The 18,099-nt window shown below is 49.3% G+C and overlaps 1 protein-coding gene across 11 annotated transcripts in view; it reads left to right on the forward strand.

Moving 5' to 3' along the window:
• CELF4 (CUGBP Elav-like family member 4) overlaps positions 1-3,673 on the forward strand; it is a 314,194-nt gene extending 310,521 nt beyond the window's left edge. For all 11 annotated transcript variants that reach the window (XM_061130753.1, XM_061130754.1, XM_061130750.1 and 8 more), the window contains one exon: positions 1,515-3,673. In XM_061130753.1, coding sequence (XP_060986736.1) covers positions 1,515-1,541 — 27 coding nt within the window. In that variant the 3' untranslated portion in view covers positions 1,542-3,673. The remainder of the gene's footprint in view (positions 1-1,514) is intronic.
• The last annotated feature ends 14,426 nt before the right edge of the window (positions 3,674-18,099 follow it).

Here is an 18,099-nt window from a genome sequence, read left to right on the forward strand (position 1 = left end):
TGATTTACTTGCACTTGAAAATATTGTGATTTTATTTTTTTCTAGAAATTTGGGGGCCTTTTTCAATTGACACTTTCTAGGTCTGGTCTTTTTCAAGTTAGGCTATTTTAAATCTCACTTCAAAAGGAAAAACAAAAACAAAATCTCTACAGTAACAGAATGATAAAAAAAAAAAAAAATTCTAAACCAAAAAACTAGAGCTCAAAGCCCGAGGCCTCTGAGAGAGAGCCCGGTCACAATTGTAAGGTTTGTATTGTAGCTACTTCTGCTAAATTAAATGTGTGGAGGGGAGGTGGGGGACCTGGGGCTTGGGGAGGGCTTTTTGGTTGGTTTGAAAAAACAGTACTGACAAAAGCAAAATGCACTTTTTTGTTTACAACTGAAAAAGGGTCCTTGACAAGTGTTTTTTAATTTTATTATTATTTTATTTGGTGTTGTAATTGTTTAGATTGCTGTGTACGGTTTGCTGTTTGTTGAATCAACAGTGTGAAAAACCTGCCAGCATGGATTGATATACGCATGACGTTGTCCCCTCAATTGGGGGCTTTGCAGTTCTAACTCTCTTGATGTAACCAGTCACCCCCATGTATAAGTGGAAGCTGCTTGCTAGAATGGAGACGAGTCTCATTTGTTAATTCACAATGGTTAAGCATTCTCCTTCTGATTCTAGTCAGATCATGATTTTTTTTTCTTTGAAATGCAAAACAAAACACCAAAAAGCCACCATTCAAAACAAAATCGAGAATTGTCTGAGTTAATTTAACTTTGATGATTAAATCCGTTCTAACTTCTTTTAGGTTCTCCCATCCACTTCCTCAAAGTGCTGACTTTCCTCTAAATTCCCTGGCATGTATGAGAAAAACATTACGTGTGTGTGTATGTGTGTATCTATGCATATACATACACACATATCCATGTATATCCACATATGTGCAGGTGAATATATTCTACACATATATCCAGATATACATATATATACATAGCCTCGCAAATAGTTACTGACCTTGGAAAAGAGGCGGTTCGCTTGGAAACTGGGCAAGGGTTCTACAAAATTCATGTCACAGATTGTGGGGAGGAGCGGGCTGGGCTGCTAGATTTTTGCCATCTTGTTTGCTAGGCTTCTGTATACATATTGTATCTGGGCTAGATCCCTCAGAGGTCAGTTTAATGATGAATTCATACCCCACAGTCACAAATTCTTCCCTTAGATCTAGCCATCCCCCAATCCAGAACTCTAAAGGAACCCAAATCAAAAACCCTCTCCTCTGCTACAGCCATCACCTATAGCCCTCCCAGTGGTTTCTTACTCTGAATACAAGAGTCAATTTCTTTTTTTACGTATCATGATCATGACTAATTCTCATACTGGTCTCTTCCCTCCCTCCCGCCATCCCCCCCCCCCCCCCCCACCAGAGCTCCCACCCTAACCCCCCCAAGGCAGGTTCCTTTTGGTGTTTGGATGTATTTTGCATTTCCTCTCTTGGCTTAATCAGCCCCGATTTTCTTCATTTTAGGGCAGGATGCTGAACGGGCTACATTAAAAAACAAACCTCTCTCTATATATATTTATAAATGAGAACTGTTGGATGACACCTTTGACATATCAGCCAATATCAATCAAGCTGAAGACTCCAGACACACTCTGTGACTGTCACATTTCTTCAAGGAAAGTATAGCGTCTATGGAGTTCAGAGGGCACGTGTTTGGGGGAAAAATATATATATGACAAAGAGAAGAAGAAGATGAAGAAAAATGAGAAGAAAAAAAAACAAAACAAAAAAGGCAACTTTAAAACAAAATAACTTGAGACAAGGTGGGGAGACTGCAGGGCTGGGAACTGGGAAGGGCCGCTGCTTCCCGATCCCCGGGGCTTTTCCAGCCCGTGGGCGCCTGAGGCAGGCTGGGGCAAGCGGTGTGGCTGACGGGGCCTGGTCCCCAGGGGGGGCGGCTGGGAGGTCGCCGCTGAGCATCTCTATCTGTCATTCCTTTAGCTATTTAGGGACCAAAGGACCAAACTTTTTATTGCAGATGTGTAGCTCTAGGTCAAATAGAGGGGGGATGGAGGAGAACCTCCTTCCTGCCTCATGGCTGTTCTTGAAACAGCTTAGAGCGATTCTATGAAAAAATGTAATTAAAAAAAACAAAAAAACCACAAAAAACAAAAAAATTAAAAAAAGGAAAAATAATGCTTCAATGCTTTTAAAACAGCAAGATAATAGTTCTTTGATACTTTGAGAGGCGCTTTGATTACCCTCATTCAAGTCTATGACACTTTCCTACGGTTTTCTGTATTATATGTCAGGATGGAGCTGTTAAGATGAACAAATTGGTGGATATTTGGGGAAAGCAACAAAATACGAAAACTCCTTAACTGTGAAGTGTGAGAAAACGAGGGGAACAAAGGGGACTGACAAGGCAAGATAATTGTTGTGAAAAGTCTGTAAATGCTTCTAACTTTTCCCCCCCTCTTAAAATCATAATAGTTGTACAGAATTTTAAAAAGGAGAAGTTTAAAATACCTATATAATAGAAGAAAAATTAGAGGAAAGCAAAAAAGAAAAAAAAAAAAGAAAAAAAAATCCTATAGAAGTTAGCGTTATTGCTAAAATCCCAGATGTTGTAGGACTGTACTTTTGTAGAGTTTAGACTGAGCATCAATCCCTTCTCCCTGCGAGTGCTGTTGGACGCCGTTGACCCCGAGGGCCAGGCCGGACCCGCCCAGAACCGTGGGCCTCGGGCTTGCCCACCGCCGGTGGAGGCCGCGCCGCTGGCAGGAAGGCCCGCCGCCGCCGCCGCCATCCCCGCCTCGCTTCGCTCCGGGAGCTGCGCGCGCTCGCCCGCTCCGCGCAAGCCCTGGACACCTCCGCTTCACTCGCCTTCCATGCTTGCTCCAGAGACTTTCCGGGCAAGGGAGACCTGGGAACTTTCATCTTAAAACAACTAAACAACACACACACACACAAAAACCTTAACAAGAGAGAGAAAAAAAAAAAAAAAATCTTTGAAGAATTTCTGAAACTGTTTACAAGGAATTTTGAAAAACAGGGATGTTTAAATGATGCCGGCTCTGTTTTTCTGTAAATAAATTTGCATATTTTGTAGGACTTTTAATTGTAATGATAGAGAAAAAAAACAAGGAAAACTATTTAATGAAAGCACGATATTTATCTTTGGTAAATGACTTTAGAGCAGTTAAAAAAGACATTGCTTAAAAAAACTCAGAATCAGAAAAAAACACTGAATTATTTAAGAACACATATATTTTAAAGTATAACATATTTATTATAATTTATTTGCACCGTTGGGAAGACTTGCTTTGACCTTCTGCCTTGACACCCTCCTCACTGACCTCTAGCTCATCTGGAGGCCTGGCGGGGAGGCCCTTGAACCTACCATGTTTTTTAATTTTCTGCTTTAGAACATCTATCTGGTTCCGCTCAGGCCTTCTGCCTTTCCTTTCTTTCTATTTTGTTGGTTAATTATTATTTTGTAAAATTTTATTTTTCTTTCTCTTGGCTCCTTCTTTTTAGGATGTCCAGATGTTGTAAAAAAAAAAAAAAAAAAAACAGCTGCAGTTCAGTACAACTGCTCTTTTCACACTCAACTCCCTAAAGCTCCTTGTAACCTTCTGTAACTATTGGATGACGCTTTCTCCAGCTTAGCCCTAAATAAAGCACAGTTTAAAAAAAAAAAAAAGGCTCTTCCTTGGTGGTCTGTGGTTCCTGGAGTCTGGCCAGCCGAGTCTGTGCCCTTGGGCTGGCCCACTGGAAGTAGCTTTGGTTCTTTCCTGCACGCAGTCAGTCTGCTGCCTGGACCTTCTAGAAAAGTCTCTCTTCACTGGTGTGCACCTCTGAAAGTCTCCACCACATGCCCATTCCTGGCTTCCCTTGTAGGATTGGCCACAGGGCCCACACCCAGCAGGAAGGAGGACAAGCGAGAACACCTTGAGCTGGGGTGGGGGGACGTGCTCTGAGGAGGCAGGACCTACGGTAAGGGAGGGGAATACGCAATCCCAGACACCCCAGACTTGCCGTGGGGCGTTTTGTTCTTCATCTTGCACCTTCCACTGCTCTTGACATTTCTCTGGGTGGAGAAGACTGAGGTTCTAGGTGATCCGCAGAGACGGGGCTCTGGTGGGAGGAGCCTGGAGTGCTGCCATCTCTGTATCATGAGAGGGAGGCAGGGAGATGTCCACACCCGGAGTGCCACAGGAGGCTTGCAGGAAGGTATGGGGTGGGGGAAGGTTACCAAGGCAGGAATGGGGGAGGGGAAGTAGGAGGGAGGGAGCAGGTCCTCCTGAGACCCCAGGTGCACAACAGCCTGGAATGTGAGGCTTCGTCTGTCATCCTCCGTCCTGGGACAGCCCTTTCTCGCTAGTCCATTGTCCCCAGGGCCCAGCCTCTAGCCTTGCAGACCTGTCTAGGAATAGGCAGGCCCCACCAAGGGTCTCCCATCTCCTCCTCGTATGTGATGGGATGGGGAGATGACGGGAGTCCTGGCAGGCACAGGTCTGTCTGTCTGTCTGTGCCCTCCTGTGAGAGGTGGGGAATGGCTTCAGCTCCCAGTCCTCTGTGGGGGCGCAGTGGCGGGGAGCAGCACCAGACCCTGCCTCCCTCCTCGCCCCGCACCTCAGTCCCCAGGCAGGGCCCTCTCCCATGCGTCCCACGCTAGCCTGGGGAGATGCTAGCCTGGGGAGAAAGGGCCTTCACTCCTCGGGACCTGGGGCAGGCCTTCAAGCCTTAACTTCAGCGTGGAGATGGTTCTAAGCTGAAACCCTCCCTGTCCTCTGAAATAACCCACACTTAACCTGCCAGTTCTGGGGAACCTCTAGGGAGCTGGACTTCTTGGAGGAATTCACTGCGAGGGGTAGATGTCACACTGGGAGTTACGCGACCCTGTGAGGAACAGGAAGGTATTTTCTACGAAATTCTCTGGGTTTTGAGCCTCAGACTATTCAAAACCATGGTTTCTGTTGGACATTCGCAGCTGAAAGCCACTGTGCCTGCCAGAGGATGACAGCTTCAACCACACTGCCTCCTGTCACTCTCTCAGACCCCAGGGAGCCCCACCGGCCTCCCCAGCCCTTCCCCGCTGGGTCCCCTTCTCTCTGGCACAGCGTACCCCCACCTCCAGTGCTCTGGCTCAGCGGCAGTGGGGCCTCGGGGAACTGTCCCCAAGGAGCTGTCTGTGCAGTGGGTTGGCCTCTTTAGCTCTGTTCCAGGCATGGCTAACTGAGAAGAGAGATGAAAACACAGGGCCCAGGTGTGAATACGCCAGTTCTAGAAAGTAAACCTTTATTTAAAACCACCCACCACACATTTAAGAGGGAAGGTAATGTATTAGCCTCTGCGGGGTTGAGGGGGCGGTATGGGGGGCACCAGAGGTTCCTTGAAAAGTTGCTGCAAACTCTCGGATCACTTTGCACATGATTACCAGGAGTTCAGGGGTCCCACAGCCCATCCATCACCCCCTGGTTAAGAACCCCTGACTTGCAGTGTTATTTAAGAAAACCCAAGACATGGTTCTCATTCATTTCTGCTTATATTCTATGGTTTCTGTTCCTCTGGTAGTACAGTCATCCCTTGGAATCTTCAGGTCATGGGTTCCCCGACCTCCACAGATAAGCAAAGTCTGTGGATGCTCAAAATGGCGCAGTACAGTCGGGCCTCTGCTTTTGTGGGTTCTTCCTCCGTGGATATGGAGGGTCGGTTATATTCTACCTACAGTGTGTGATTCCTTCACCGCTTCCCTATTTTTTTTTAAAGACTTTTTGTTTATTCTTATAAACTGTTTATTTCACACATAATGGAAATAGAGATAATTGCATAGCAGCCCCCTGTGTACACCGCACTTGGCTTTAACACGCATCGATTCCCTGATTATTTTGAAGAAAATCCCAGTTATCAAGTCATTTCATTGGCAGACACCTCTGTTTCCCATCAGTGTTGTTGACGCCACACTGACACTCTCTGGCCTGTCGGGCAGCCGCGCCCCTGCTGTGTAAGCCTGGGGCCTCCCTGTGGCCTCTCCCAGCCTCACGCGCAGGTGGGCACTGGTGCCCCGGCCTCCCTCCAGCCCCTGCCCTGGCAGCACTTTCAAAGGCCTCTCAGCTCTTCATCCACCCTTCTGTACTCACATCTTCTCTCTTACTTTTCTTTCCTTCTCTCTCTTTCCCTTGCTTTCTGTGCAATGTTAATATGAGAAGAATGTTCACTGAGACCTCTGGCGTCCCTAGTAGCTCAGACAGTAAAGAATCTGCCTGCAATGCAGAAGACCCAGGTTTGATCCCTGGGTCAGGAAGATCCCCTGGAGAAGGGAATGGCAACCCACTCCAGTATTCCTGCCTGGAGAATTCCATGGACAGAGGAGCCTGGCTGGCTGCAGTCTGTGGGGTCACAGCGTCAGACTGAGTAACTAACACACACACACACACACTGAGTTAATAGCTTCCATCTCCTTTGGGCTTCCCTCATAGCTCAGTTGGTAAAAAGGATCCACCTGCAATGCAGGAGACCCTAGTTCTATTCCTGGGTCGGGAAGATCCGCTGGAGAAGGGATAAGCTACCCACTTCGGTATTCTTGGGCTTCCCTGCAGGCTCAGCTGGTAAAGAATCCACCTGCGATGTGGGAGACCTGGGTTCAATCCCTGGGCTGGGAAGATCCCCTGGAGAAGGGAAAGGCTACCCACTGCAGTATTCTGGCCTGGAGAATTCCATGGACTGTATAGTCCATGGAGTCGCAAAGAGATGGACATGACTGAGCGACTTTCACTTCACTTCACACTTCATCTCCTTCTGGGTTTCTATAAAGATCCAACATTGTCCCTATTCTGAGCTGGATCCCACCCACTCCTCACACAGGACACTGGTACAGCCACACATGGATATCCTAGAGTTTTCCCACCCACACGCATGCCTCCAAGTCCAACATCCATCTTCCATGTTCTGCTGCCCCCAGACCACGTGAATCTGCAGCTCCTCCTGGCACAAGGTCTGCAGGGCCAGTGTTCGAATTACACCCAGTTGAACCCAAATGGACATTTCCCAGCTGAATAAGATGGTAAGGGGACATCTGGGCAGCACGGTCATGGCCCCAGCCCTGCCTGAAGTGGCAGCCCTAGCCCTGCCTGAAATGGCAGCATCAGCCTTTATGTGAGTGCCATTTGTCTCTCTCCCAAAGTGGAATTCCCCCAAACAGAAATTATTAGCTACCATCGATATCCTACCTTCCATAGACTGTTCACTCTAGTCAGCTAAACGTTCAGTCCATGTTGATCCACTGCCTGCAGGGATGAATGAGTTAAGGAAGGAAGGAAGGACAAATTGCAGGCAACTGAAAGCGTGTTCCAAAGAGGTAGGTGTTCTGCAGACTCTTTAAAGGAATAAGAGGACAGTTGGAATGAGTGGGTAGCCGACACTCCCTTTCCTCTCAGCTGAATGTCAGTTTTTTACTTTCTAGCTTTCTCTTTCTACTGCCCCTCCTATTTCCCTAAGCTGTGCTCCCTTCTCCCTGTAGATCCTCCCTTACCCCATCAGTCTCTGGTCTTTAGCTCTCCCAGATCCCAGGCTCCCAGACCTGGCTAGTGGACAGCCAGCACCCCAGAGCCCTCCTTATCACCCCAACTTCTTTTCCCTCACACTAACCTAGCTCCTCTTCTCTTCAGGGAACCCTGATCGTCTCCATCCTAGGTTGTATCTTTGTGGACATCTAGCCACGATCTGCCCAGACCAGGAGGAGGGTGGGAGATTGCATGTCAGAGTGAAAAAGGCATGGGCTTTGAAGTGATGCATAGACCCCTGGTTTCATTTTGGAAAACTGACCTAACCTCCCTGAGCCTCAGTTTCCTTATCTCTGAAATGGGGATACCAATACACTCCCACCCCCAAGAATTGTAAGGAGTAAAGAAGACAAAGCCACACACAACCATGCCCCGTCCCGAGTTGTAAATTCTTGAATAGTACAAATACTCAGAATGAGTAATTCAGGCTCTGAGCCCCTCCTCCTTCCCTTCCCTTAGTCCCATTCCACTGACAATTCACGTCCGAACCAAGTGAGCTTGAAGTTGGTACCAGACCACTTCCCATCATCTTCTCTAAGTTCAGTGAGCCTGTGATACCCCCAGAGAACTCGTCATGTTCAGGTGCACACCTCTCTGTCTCTCACTGCTCACCCACCTTCCTGGGGATCCCTATTCACGGATGGTCCTCTGCCCCTTCCTCTCTCTCTGCCCTTTCTTTTCCCCATGAGCCTCCCCAAGACCACTGTGGCTGTCAGTGTCTGCAGGCATCCTCTCCCGGTTCACAGAGCCTCAGGCTGCATGTTAGTTTGGTCTTTGCGCTTAAAAAATTTTATCTAGTTTTTGGAATAGATAACATAAGATATATTTCAAGATTCAAAAAATATGAAAAAGCGTATGATAAAAAGTCTTTCCACCCCTGAATCCAGTCACCCGTTCCTGTCTCCAAAGGTAGCCAGTGTTATCAGATGTCTTGTTTACCTTGGTCTTTAGGGTGCAGATGTGTGTGCGTTGGTGTAAGGAACTCAGTTATCAGTAAAGAGACCCAGAGTCTGGCAGTGCTGTTCCCAGGCCCAAAGCTGGCTGGTGGGGTTCCCAGGAAGTGAGCCCAGGCGTGGGGTTGCTCAGAAGCCCCTGGCTGAGTAGGGGAACCAAGTCCTTTCCAGCACACTCAGCAGCGGGGCGCATCCCTTTGAGGCATGGGGGAGCCGTCACTGCTGAGGTGCTGAGCCAGACACTGTGAAGAGCTGCTTATTATAATCTCATCCAATTCTCTGAGGCTGCTGTTATCGCCCCTATCTGACAGATGCGGAGCCGGGCTCTGAGAGGTTAAGTCCCCACCAAGATGACCCAGTGGCGGGGTTCCAGCCCAGGGCTGTCTGCAGAGCTGGGCTTAGTCTCCGTGTCTTGTCTCCCTCGCTTGTAAATTCTCCGCACAGTTGCTTCCCTTCACCCCTTCTCTCGTGTCTCTCTTGTCCTGTCCCTCCTTCTCACTTTTTTTCTCCATAATATTACTTTTACCTTTAGGAAATGGCATCGCCTCTATTGACACAGGTGCCAGTCCTTTTCTTCCTGCCCCCCTGGATTGTCTGGGTTGGCCCAGTGCTTGTACAGGTGAGGGCATGCAGGGGGTGCCCCTCCCCCCTGATGGTGGGGACAGTGGAGGGAGAGAGGAAAACCCCAAAGGCCTGGTTAGCTTTTATTATTAACAAGGAGAGGAAAGTAAATGGAAATAAATGGAGCATTTATTAACATTTTATGCTGCTACCTGAAGTTCAAAACCCTTTTGAGCTGTGTCAGCTTGGTTTTCCCCAGCACGCTAAACTCTGGATAAAACTATAAGCATGTTGTTAAGATAAATGCAAATTGGTTCACCATCACTCCAAATCAAGGGGAAAGTGTGACCCTTTCTGAAGGTGCCCGACTCCACTAACTAAGGCACAAAGATGCCCCTTGTCTCCAGAGTCTCCACATGAACCCTCTTGGCCATTGCCGTTCTCTCCCACCTCATCCTGGGGCTCAGCTCTGGGCATTAGGGTGGCAGGAAATCCAGGGCATCTGGGTGCTGTCCACCCACCTCCCTTCTGCCTCCCGCTCAGGGCCCTCTTGGGGTCCAAAGAGGGGCTTCGGAAGCAAGGCTCCTGTGGGGCGTTTTCGCTCTGCACAGGCAGCCCCTGGAAACCAGCGTGAGGGCCACAGGGCAGACCTCACACCCCTGCCCTGCTGCACCCCTGCCCCACTCAGGACCTCAGAGCCTGTCATTAGGCCTTTTACTTTGGGTGAGACCAGGGCCTCCCTTGGGTTGGGAGTGTATTTGTTCCTTTAGAACTCAACTGAGTGCACACATCCAGTGCCCGCTCAGTGCTAAGGGCCAGGGGTGCGGTGATGAAGACTACATACGCAGGCACCTTCCAGGCACAAGGCCAGGTGTGTTGTGGGCGTGCCCTTGAATCCCGGACATCATCCTGTCAGGTGCTATGAGATGAACAACCCGAGGCTTGGGAAGGTAAGTAACTTGCTGCAAATCACACTGCACGTCGCTGCTCTGTATTAGATGGATCGCCAACGAGGAACCACCGCATGACGCATGGGACTCTGCTCAGTCTTCTGTGGCAGCCTGGAGGGGAGGGGAGTTTGGGGGAGAATGGATACATGTATATGTACTGCTGAGTCCCCCTCAACAGTTTCAGGCTATTCACCTGAAACTAACACAACACTGTTAATTGGCTATACCACAATACAGAAGTTAAAAAAAAAAAAAAAAAAATCACACTGCAAGCAAGTAGTGGATCCCAGCTTCAAAATCAGCTGCAATGTCCCCTCCCACAGGTTCCCTGACTGGTAAGGACGGCTGCAGGACAGCCCAGTGAGTTGTGCAGAGGCCCGGTGTAGCCCTGATGAGACAATGCCAGTAGCCAGACTAGTGAGGAGGAGACACTTGGGCGAGTGTAGCAGGGTGAGCAGGGGTTACACAGATCCCGAGGGAGAGGGTTATGGAGGAGCAAAGGACCCCAGACATGTTAAAGAGCTGCAAGATGCCTCAGGTAAGCGGGGAACATGCTCGGGAAGACACAGGGCCTTGTCTAAAAAGAAGCCATTACTGATAGACCAGGCAGCATCCTGGCTACTTCACTGACACCATCCCAGGCAACCTTCCCAACCAGCCTACACCCCGTTTTACAGACGGGCTTAAGCGACGTGCTGCAAGTCACCTGGTTTGACAGAGCTGGGGTTTGAGCCCAGTCCCATATAGCAGGTCCCAGGCTTATAACCACCATATGACTTTGGAGGGAGCTACCTTTCCAAGGCACAGGTGTAAGAAGTCTTCACGCAGAAGCCTCTGACTGACTGTATTTCTAAGCCTCAAACAAAGAGGCAACCTAACCACAGGGCAGAGGCGTGGAGACAGGACCGGTGTGGAAAATCTCAGACCTCCGTGTTAGTTTCTTCCTCTGCAAAGCGAGGTATCCTGGGTGGATCTCAAGGACTCAGCCCAGTCCCTTTGTGTCCAGAGCTCTCTGCTAAGTGCTAGGAGGGGAAAGAGGGGGTGCAGAGGAGGGAAGGCCCGAGTGCCCTGAGCCAAGCTCTCAACATGAGCAGCACGTGGATGAGATGACAGCACAGGGAGGAGCAGGGTTTTACCCGCCACTCCGCTCTGCTCTCAGCTGGGTAGAGGACCCCTGCGATCCTGTCCTGAGAGCTGGGGGACCTGACGAGGCCTCTGGGCCTGCAGCATCCCCTTTAATCAGAACTACTTGAGAGTATTTTGTACTTTTAGCATTGAACTCAGTGTCCGGCACATAGTCAGTGCTCAGTGATGTTTGCTGAATGAATGAGAAGTGGCGTGGAGTGGCGGGGGTGGGGAGCTGCCTCCCAGGAGCCCTCCCAAAGCACCCCACACCTGTGCCCACTGGGAAAGGCCCCTGTGCCTCAGCTCCCCCAACTCTGACCAGGAAACACAAGGAAGCCTGGTGGTTCTGGTCTTCTTAGTACCCGGGGAACTCCGGAGATGACAGGGACCCTCCTGGGATTCTGGTCCTACTGGGGCCCTCAGAGATGGTTTATGGACACAGAGTCTCCTGTTTTCCCAAGTTTCTGATCATTCAGATTCTCCCGCCTTTGGTTCAGGTTCCATCTGCTTCAGAAGTCTCCAGCTCAAACTAAGCACCTATTTCCTGACCTCCTGCTGCCCTCAGGGTGGAGACACTTCACTGGCCCTTGCTTACACTGTTCTGTGATGCTCTGAGTCCTTAGCTCCCTCTCCAGCTGAAGGTCCTGAGGACAATAATTGTCTCCTTTTCTAGCCTGTCTCCTAGCACTGGGACCATCAAAGAGGGTGGTGGGAACACAGCAGAAGACTAAGGATTTAAATGGCATGTAGCTGTACCCCAGTGTTCACTGCAGCACTATTTACAATATCTAGGACTTGGAAGCAACATAGATGTCCATCAGATGAATGGATAAAGAAACTATGGTACATATATACAGTGGAATATTACTCAGCCATAAAAAGGAATGCATTTGAGTCAATGCTAATTAGGTGGATGAACCTAGAGCCTATTATACAGAGTGAAGTAAGTCAGAAAAAAACAAATCATATATTAATGCATATATATGTATTCTAGAAAGATAGTACTGATGAACATATTTACAGGGCAACAGTGGAGATGCAGACACAGAGAACAGACTTATGGACATGGGAGGCAGGGAGGAAGGAGAGGGTGGGATGAATGGATATAGTAACCTGGAAACACATACCCTGCCATATGTAAACTAGATAACCAATGGGAAATTTCTGTATGACTCACGGAACTCTAACTGGGGCTCTGTAACAACCTAGAGCAGTGGGACGGGGTCAGAGGGGGTTATGGAGGGAGGGGACACATGTATACCTATGGCTGGCTCATGATGATGTATGGCAGAGGCCAATACAATATTCTGAATCAATTTTCTTTCAATTAAAAATAAGTAAGTTTGACAAAGAATTAATCTCCAAAATATACAAGCAGCTCATGCAGCTCAATACCAGAAAAATGAACAACCTAATCAAAAAGTGGGCAAAAGACCTAAACAGACGTTTCTCCAAAGAAGACATACAGATGGCTAATAAACACATGAAAAGATGCTCAACGTCACTCATTATTAGAGAAATGCAAATCAAAACCACAATGAGGTATCACTTCACGCCAGTCAGAATGGCCATCATCAAAAAGTCTACTAACAGTAAATGCTGGAGAGGGTGTAGAGAAAAGGGAACCTTACACTGTAGGTGAGAAAGCAAACTAGTACAGCCGCTTACGGAGAACAGTGTGGAGACTCCTTAAAAAACTGGGAATAGAACTGCCATACGACCCAGCAATCCCACTGCTGGGCATATACTCTGAGGAAACCAGAATTGAAAGAGACACATGTACCCCAGTGTTCATTGCAGCACTGCTTACAATAGCTAGGATATGGAAGCAACCTAGCTGTCCATTGACAGGTGAATGGATAAGGAATTTGTGGTATATATACACGATGGAATATTACTCAGCTATAAAAAGGAACACATTTGAGTCAGTTCTAGTGAACCTGGAGCCTATTATACAGAGTGAAGTAAGTCAGAAAGAGAAAGATATATATTGTATGTTAACACACATATATGTAATTTAGACAGACAAAACCAACGGTCCTACACGCAGGGCAGCAAAGGAGACAGATGTATAAAACAGACTTTTGGATTCTGTAGGAGAAGGCGAGCATGGATGATTTGAGGAAAGGAAACCTAAAAAATTAAAAAAAAAAAAAGGAAAATTGGAAAAATTTAAATCTGGTCTGCAGATTAGAAAATAGTGCTCTATTTATGTTAATTTCTTGATTTCAATCATTGTCCTGTGGGTATGGAAGAGAATGTCCTTATTTTTAAGAAATACATGCTGAATTATTAGGGGAAGGAAGAGTAGTCGGTCTGCAATTTACTCTCCAATATTTGAGAAGAAAAGTAATAATACATGTATGAGATATATGCATTATATATGTGTGAGATAGAGTGAATCTGAGTTAAAATGTTAACCCTGGGGAATATGGGTGAAGGGCGTTCATGTACAGGAATTCTTTGTATTATTTCTAAAACTTTTCTGTAGGTCTGACTTCAAAATAAAATGTTTGAAAACAAAAATGTGGCCAGTTTTCAGCTGGGTCAGCCTGAGAACTGTCAGCCATCTAGACTGGGTGCTGCAGGGACCACCCCCCGTGCCCCCTCCCTTACTGCTTACCCTTACTCCCCTGGGAATCTGAGAGGACAGACCCTCCAACATGGAAGTGAGCAGTGCGTGTCATGGGTGGTGAGATGGGGCCACCGTGGTTTCTGCTACCCCATCCTGGCTCCTGGGGGTGCCTATTCCCACCCCTACTCAGGAACAGCCTGATTAGCAAAGCAAGAAACACAACATCTTTAGTTCTGAAGAGAGAAGGGACAGATTTGAAAATCCTAGAGGTGGAGAGTGGAGACAGGAGGGGAGAAGGAAGGGCTGTGGGCAGCCCGCAGGCGCCCCTGATGGAGGTGCATGGACCACAGCTCCAGGGTCCCTGCTCCGGAACCGTTCTTGACTCAGTCTTCTCTGGACCATCCTCAAGGCCGGGATCCGATTCTGCACAAGGGTATGAGGTGGTGATGAGAGCACAGTCCCGATTCTGGGGAAGGCAGCCCAAGCTGTGGAGAGAGATGGAGGTAAACAGCATTCTGAAACGGGCAGGTGTTCAGTGGGCTGCCCTCCTGGAGGCAGAGAAGAGGGCTGGGAGCACCGCCTGGGGTGGTGGTGGGCGCAGGTAAGCGCCAGGTAGGGAGTGGGCCGGGCTAGCTTTGCCTGGTTGTCATGAAAGCCCCAGGTCTCCACGCTTCAGAAGGCCCATCGCCCCTTACCAGCCATCAGATAAATGATAAAAGCACCTGATGTTTAGGAAGTGCCTCACAGTTGTTCACCCAGCAGATACCCAAGCATCCTTTCGCTGTATCCCCACGTCATCTGTGAGCCGGCTGTGCAGGTGTGCGCTGTCTACATCTAGCAAGTCAGTCACTGAGTTTGCACTGGTGAAGAAAACTGCACGTGTCACATAGTTTTGGCGGCAGAGCTAAGACCTGAAGCCCAGCCTCTGGCGGAGCCCTGGGTAAACGGGAAGCTCTTGCTGCATACTGGAATCTCAGCTGGTCTCTCTGCACTGGGTCCTGCTGCTCTCCAAGCTTAACCACCAGAACTAGCCTCCAAGGCTGTCCATGAGCTCACTTACCTTGGGGTCTCTGTCTCCGTGCTTTTGACACTCTTCCTCGGTCCAGGGCATCTTCCTTTCTTCCTTCCAGCCCTTGCTCAGCAATAAAATCTTATATTCTGGGAAATGCTGTCGGAAGTCCCTGTCTCAGGGGCTGCCGTTCAGGCCTCTGGGCCTGCCTCCACCTCTGAGCGCGTTAACTGCGGCTTGACATAGTTCCCGGGTGCTGCCGGGACCACGCCTTTGGACTTTGTCTGGTACCTAGTGGACAAAGATGCTTCTGAGTTTCCTGAAGACCTGTGATTCCTGAATTCTTTGGATTCTAGGGTCCTTTGAGAATCTGATGAAAGCTGTGAATCCTCTGGTCCAGTTAGGCATCCAGGTGAGGAGCGGGGTGAGGCAGATGATGAGAGGATTGTGGACAGGGGAGCTTTCTAGCCAGACTGATGCTTCTGGAAGGGATTTCACATCATAGGGAGAGAGCTTTCATTTCTCATAGAGCCTCATCCCAACACCTCCCCTTGGACAGGACAGAACAGAAAGCGACTGGATTTCTGGCTGAATCTCTCTGTTCAAAGGCTCAGCCAGGAGATCATGCGGAGGCGCCCCCCAGCCAGGTCCTCCCCTGCTGTGGCTGCACGTGGCTGGGGAAGAAGCCAGCGGACACGTGAGAGAAGTTCAGCGTGGGGGTCACGCTCCCAAGTCCCTTCTCAGACTCATCGCTACTCAACATTTTTTTCCCCCTCCAAGTCAGTAAATCTTCTATTATTCTCCAAGTTGATATAGTAAGCTGTGTCATTTTGAGAAGAAATACATAATGGTATATTAGAGGAAGCATGGATCTTCTCATTCATGCTTAGAAAAAATTTATTACAATGTAAGAAAGTCTGAATAGCATGGATTTATTATAATGATTTAACACTTCTGCACTTGAGTTAAAAATGCCCCTCCATAAATAACTGTCCCTGGAAAACATAGCAAATTTACACAGTTTACCGTTCCTCAGTGTTATATAAATCCAACAAGCTTAAATCACTTCCAGCTGGGAGGGGCATGCCACCAACCCGGCCTGGGGTTCCTCCTGTCTCCACCGGCAGCCACAAGAGGCAGGGAGTGCCTTCCTTTCCTCTAGCCACTCCCCTCGGCACCAGACAAGCCCCCGCAGAACCTGGTCATGGTGGTGAAGTCGCTCAGTCGTGTCCGACTCTTTCAACCCATGGACTGTAGCCCGCCAGGCTCCTCTGTCCATGGGATTCTCCAGGCAAGAATACTGGAGTGGGCTGCCATTTTCTCCTCCAGGGGATCTTCCTGACCCAGGGATTGAACCCATGTCTCTTACATCACCTGCACTGGCAGGCGGATTCTTTACCACTAGCGCCACTTGGGAAGTGGCTAAAATATGGGGAAGAGAAGGACAAAGTTTACAACTGCCGCACGTGTGCTGCCCGTGGGCCTCAGGCCTCCCGGCAGCCCAGGCCACGGCTGTGGTCTCTGCGGCAGTGCCAGCCACGTGCCAGGCACGGTCGGCAGCTGTGGACTGTGGAGGAGGGGCGGGAGAGGCCAGCGCCAACGCCCTGTCCAGATCTCAGGCGAGGCCCGGGCTTCGAGCCAGCCACCTCTTCTACTGCTCACAAATCCAACAAAGCACTTCCCTCCTGGGCCTCCCGGTTCCCTCTCTTCCAAGGAGCCCCCTCTCGGAGCCTCCTCGGACTCCTCCGGACACCCTGCCTGCCCTACATTCATGGACAGTTTGGCCTGATCGTCTGGCTTTCCCCTGGGCTGGTTTCCAGGGCTAGGTCAGCATATCAGGCACCAAACTTGTAAGGTAGGGATGGCATCTCCATTTTTACAAATAATCCTATAAATTATCACGTGGGAGGCTTAGTGGGTGTAAGTAGCTTACTTAAATGTATATAGCTCACAAGCGGTCACTGTAGGCTGCATTTAGACACTTAACATTCCAACAGACAGATAAGCAGTCCACAGAACAATACAGCACAGCCGGAAGGTGGGCTGTAACGGAAGCGCGGAAAGGAGTTGATACTGGAGGGAAGGAGTTGAAAGAAAGGACTGCCTGGAGGTAAGGAGTCAGGAAAACATGGCGGCAGAGCCAGCAGAGGCCGGTCTGGAAAGATCCATCGGAGAGCGAGGGGCTCGGAAGTCACACAGGCAGGAAGAAGCAGTGTGTCTTCGGGAGATGCCCAAAGGCTGCGGGTGGCAAGGGGGGCAGAATGCAGGGAGGGAGGGGAGGTGGAAAGGGATGCGGGTGAGGTGCGGAGAACCTGGGGTGTCTCTTTCAGGGGTGTGCTCCTTGACCCACAAGCACTGCAGACTCCTCTGGACTTGAGGCCAGGAAGTTACAAATCTCAGATTTCTTTTGGAAAGAAAAGGCTCATCAGTGTGGGGGTGTAGTGGCGGCATCCCAGGCCCCACTCTCCCTCGTGAGAGTTGCGAGCAGCCTTGAAAAGTGCCAAGAGGGCTGGACTTTGGAAACACAGCTCTGTTTCATGTCTTTCCTCCCTCCCTTCCTCCCTCCCTCCTACCCATCCTCCCTCCCAGCCCCTTCCCTGTCCATCTAGCTGAGAAACAAGGACTGAGAGCCTGCAGGTGCCAGCAGCCACGCTGAGCTCTAGGGAGTCACTGATGAAGGAGACTGACATCCTCGTCTGGCCGTCATGCAACCTTTGCCTACAGGAGGAATCAGATACATAGGCAACCCAGCACAGTGCCACTGCGTACACACGGCCGATGTGTGCCCATGGGCCAAGACAGCTCCTAAGAAGGTCAGGAAACGAACATTATAGTGCCTTCAGGCGCTAAGGGAAGCTCACGGTGGTTGGAGCCCAGAAGTCAAGAGAGAGAGAGAGCGGGAAAAGGGGGCTGGAGGTCTCCAGACTGTAGCAAGCCAAATCACCAAGAGCCTTGTGCGTTGTGCTCGAAGTCCAGGCTCTCAAAGGGCGATAGAAAACTACCTCTCACGTGAGCCAGGCTGTGATGTGATGACAACCCTGGTAGTTTTCTGGAGGAGAGTCATAACAGGTTACCCTCCCTGGGCACTGATTTATTTTCTGCCAAGCGCTCTCCAGAAATTCATTTATTTAACCTTCACAATAACCTTGCGAGGTAGGTTCCATTGCGATCTCCATTTAAAGATAACAGTGAAGCAGAGAGAGGTGAAGTCACACGTGTAAGGATGAATCTGGGCCACTGAACAGGAAAGTCAACAAACAGACCATTGTACTAGAAAAGTGAGCAGTGGGCAGGCCAATAAGTAGAAGAACTCGGGGCTACTTGGAGACTGAGGGTAGGACAGCAGAGACGTGAGAAATGACCCTCCC

Source organism: Dama dama, chromosome 27, assembly GCF_033118175.1.
Source record: "Dama dama isolate Ldn47 chromosome 27, ASM3311817v1, whole genome shotgun sequence".
Classification (NCBI taxonomy): Eukaryota; Metazoa; Chordata; class Mammalia; order Artiodactyla; family Cervidae; genus Dama; species Dama dama.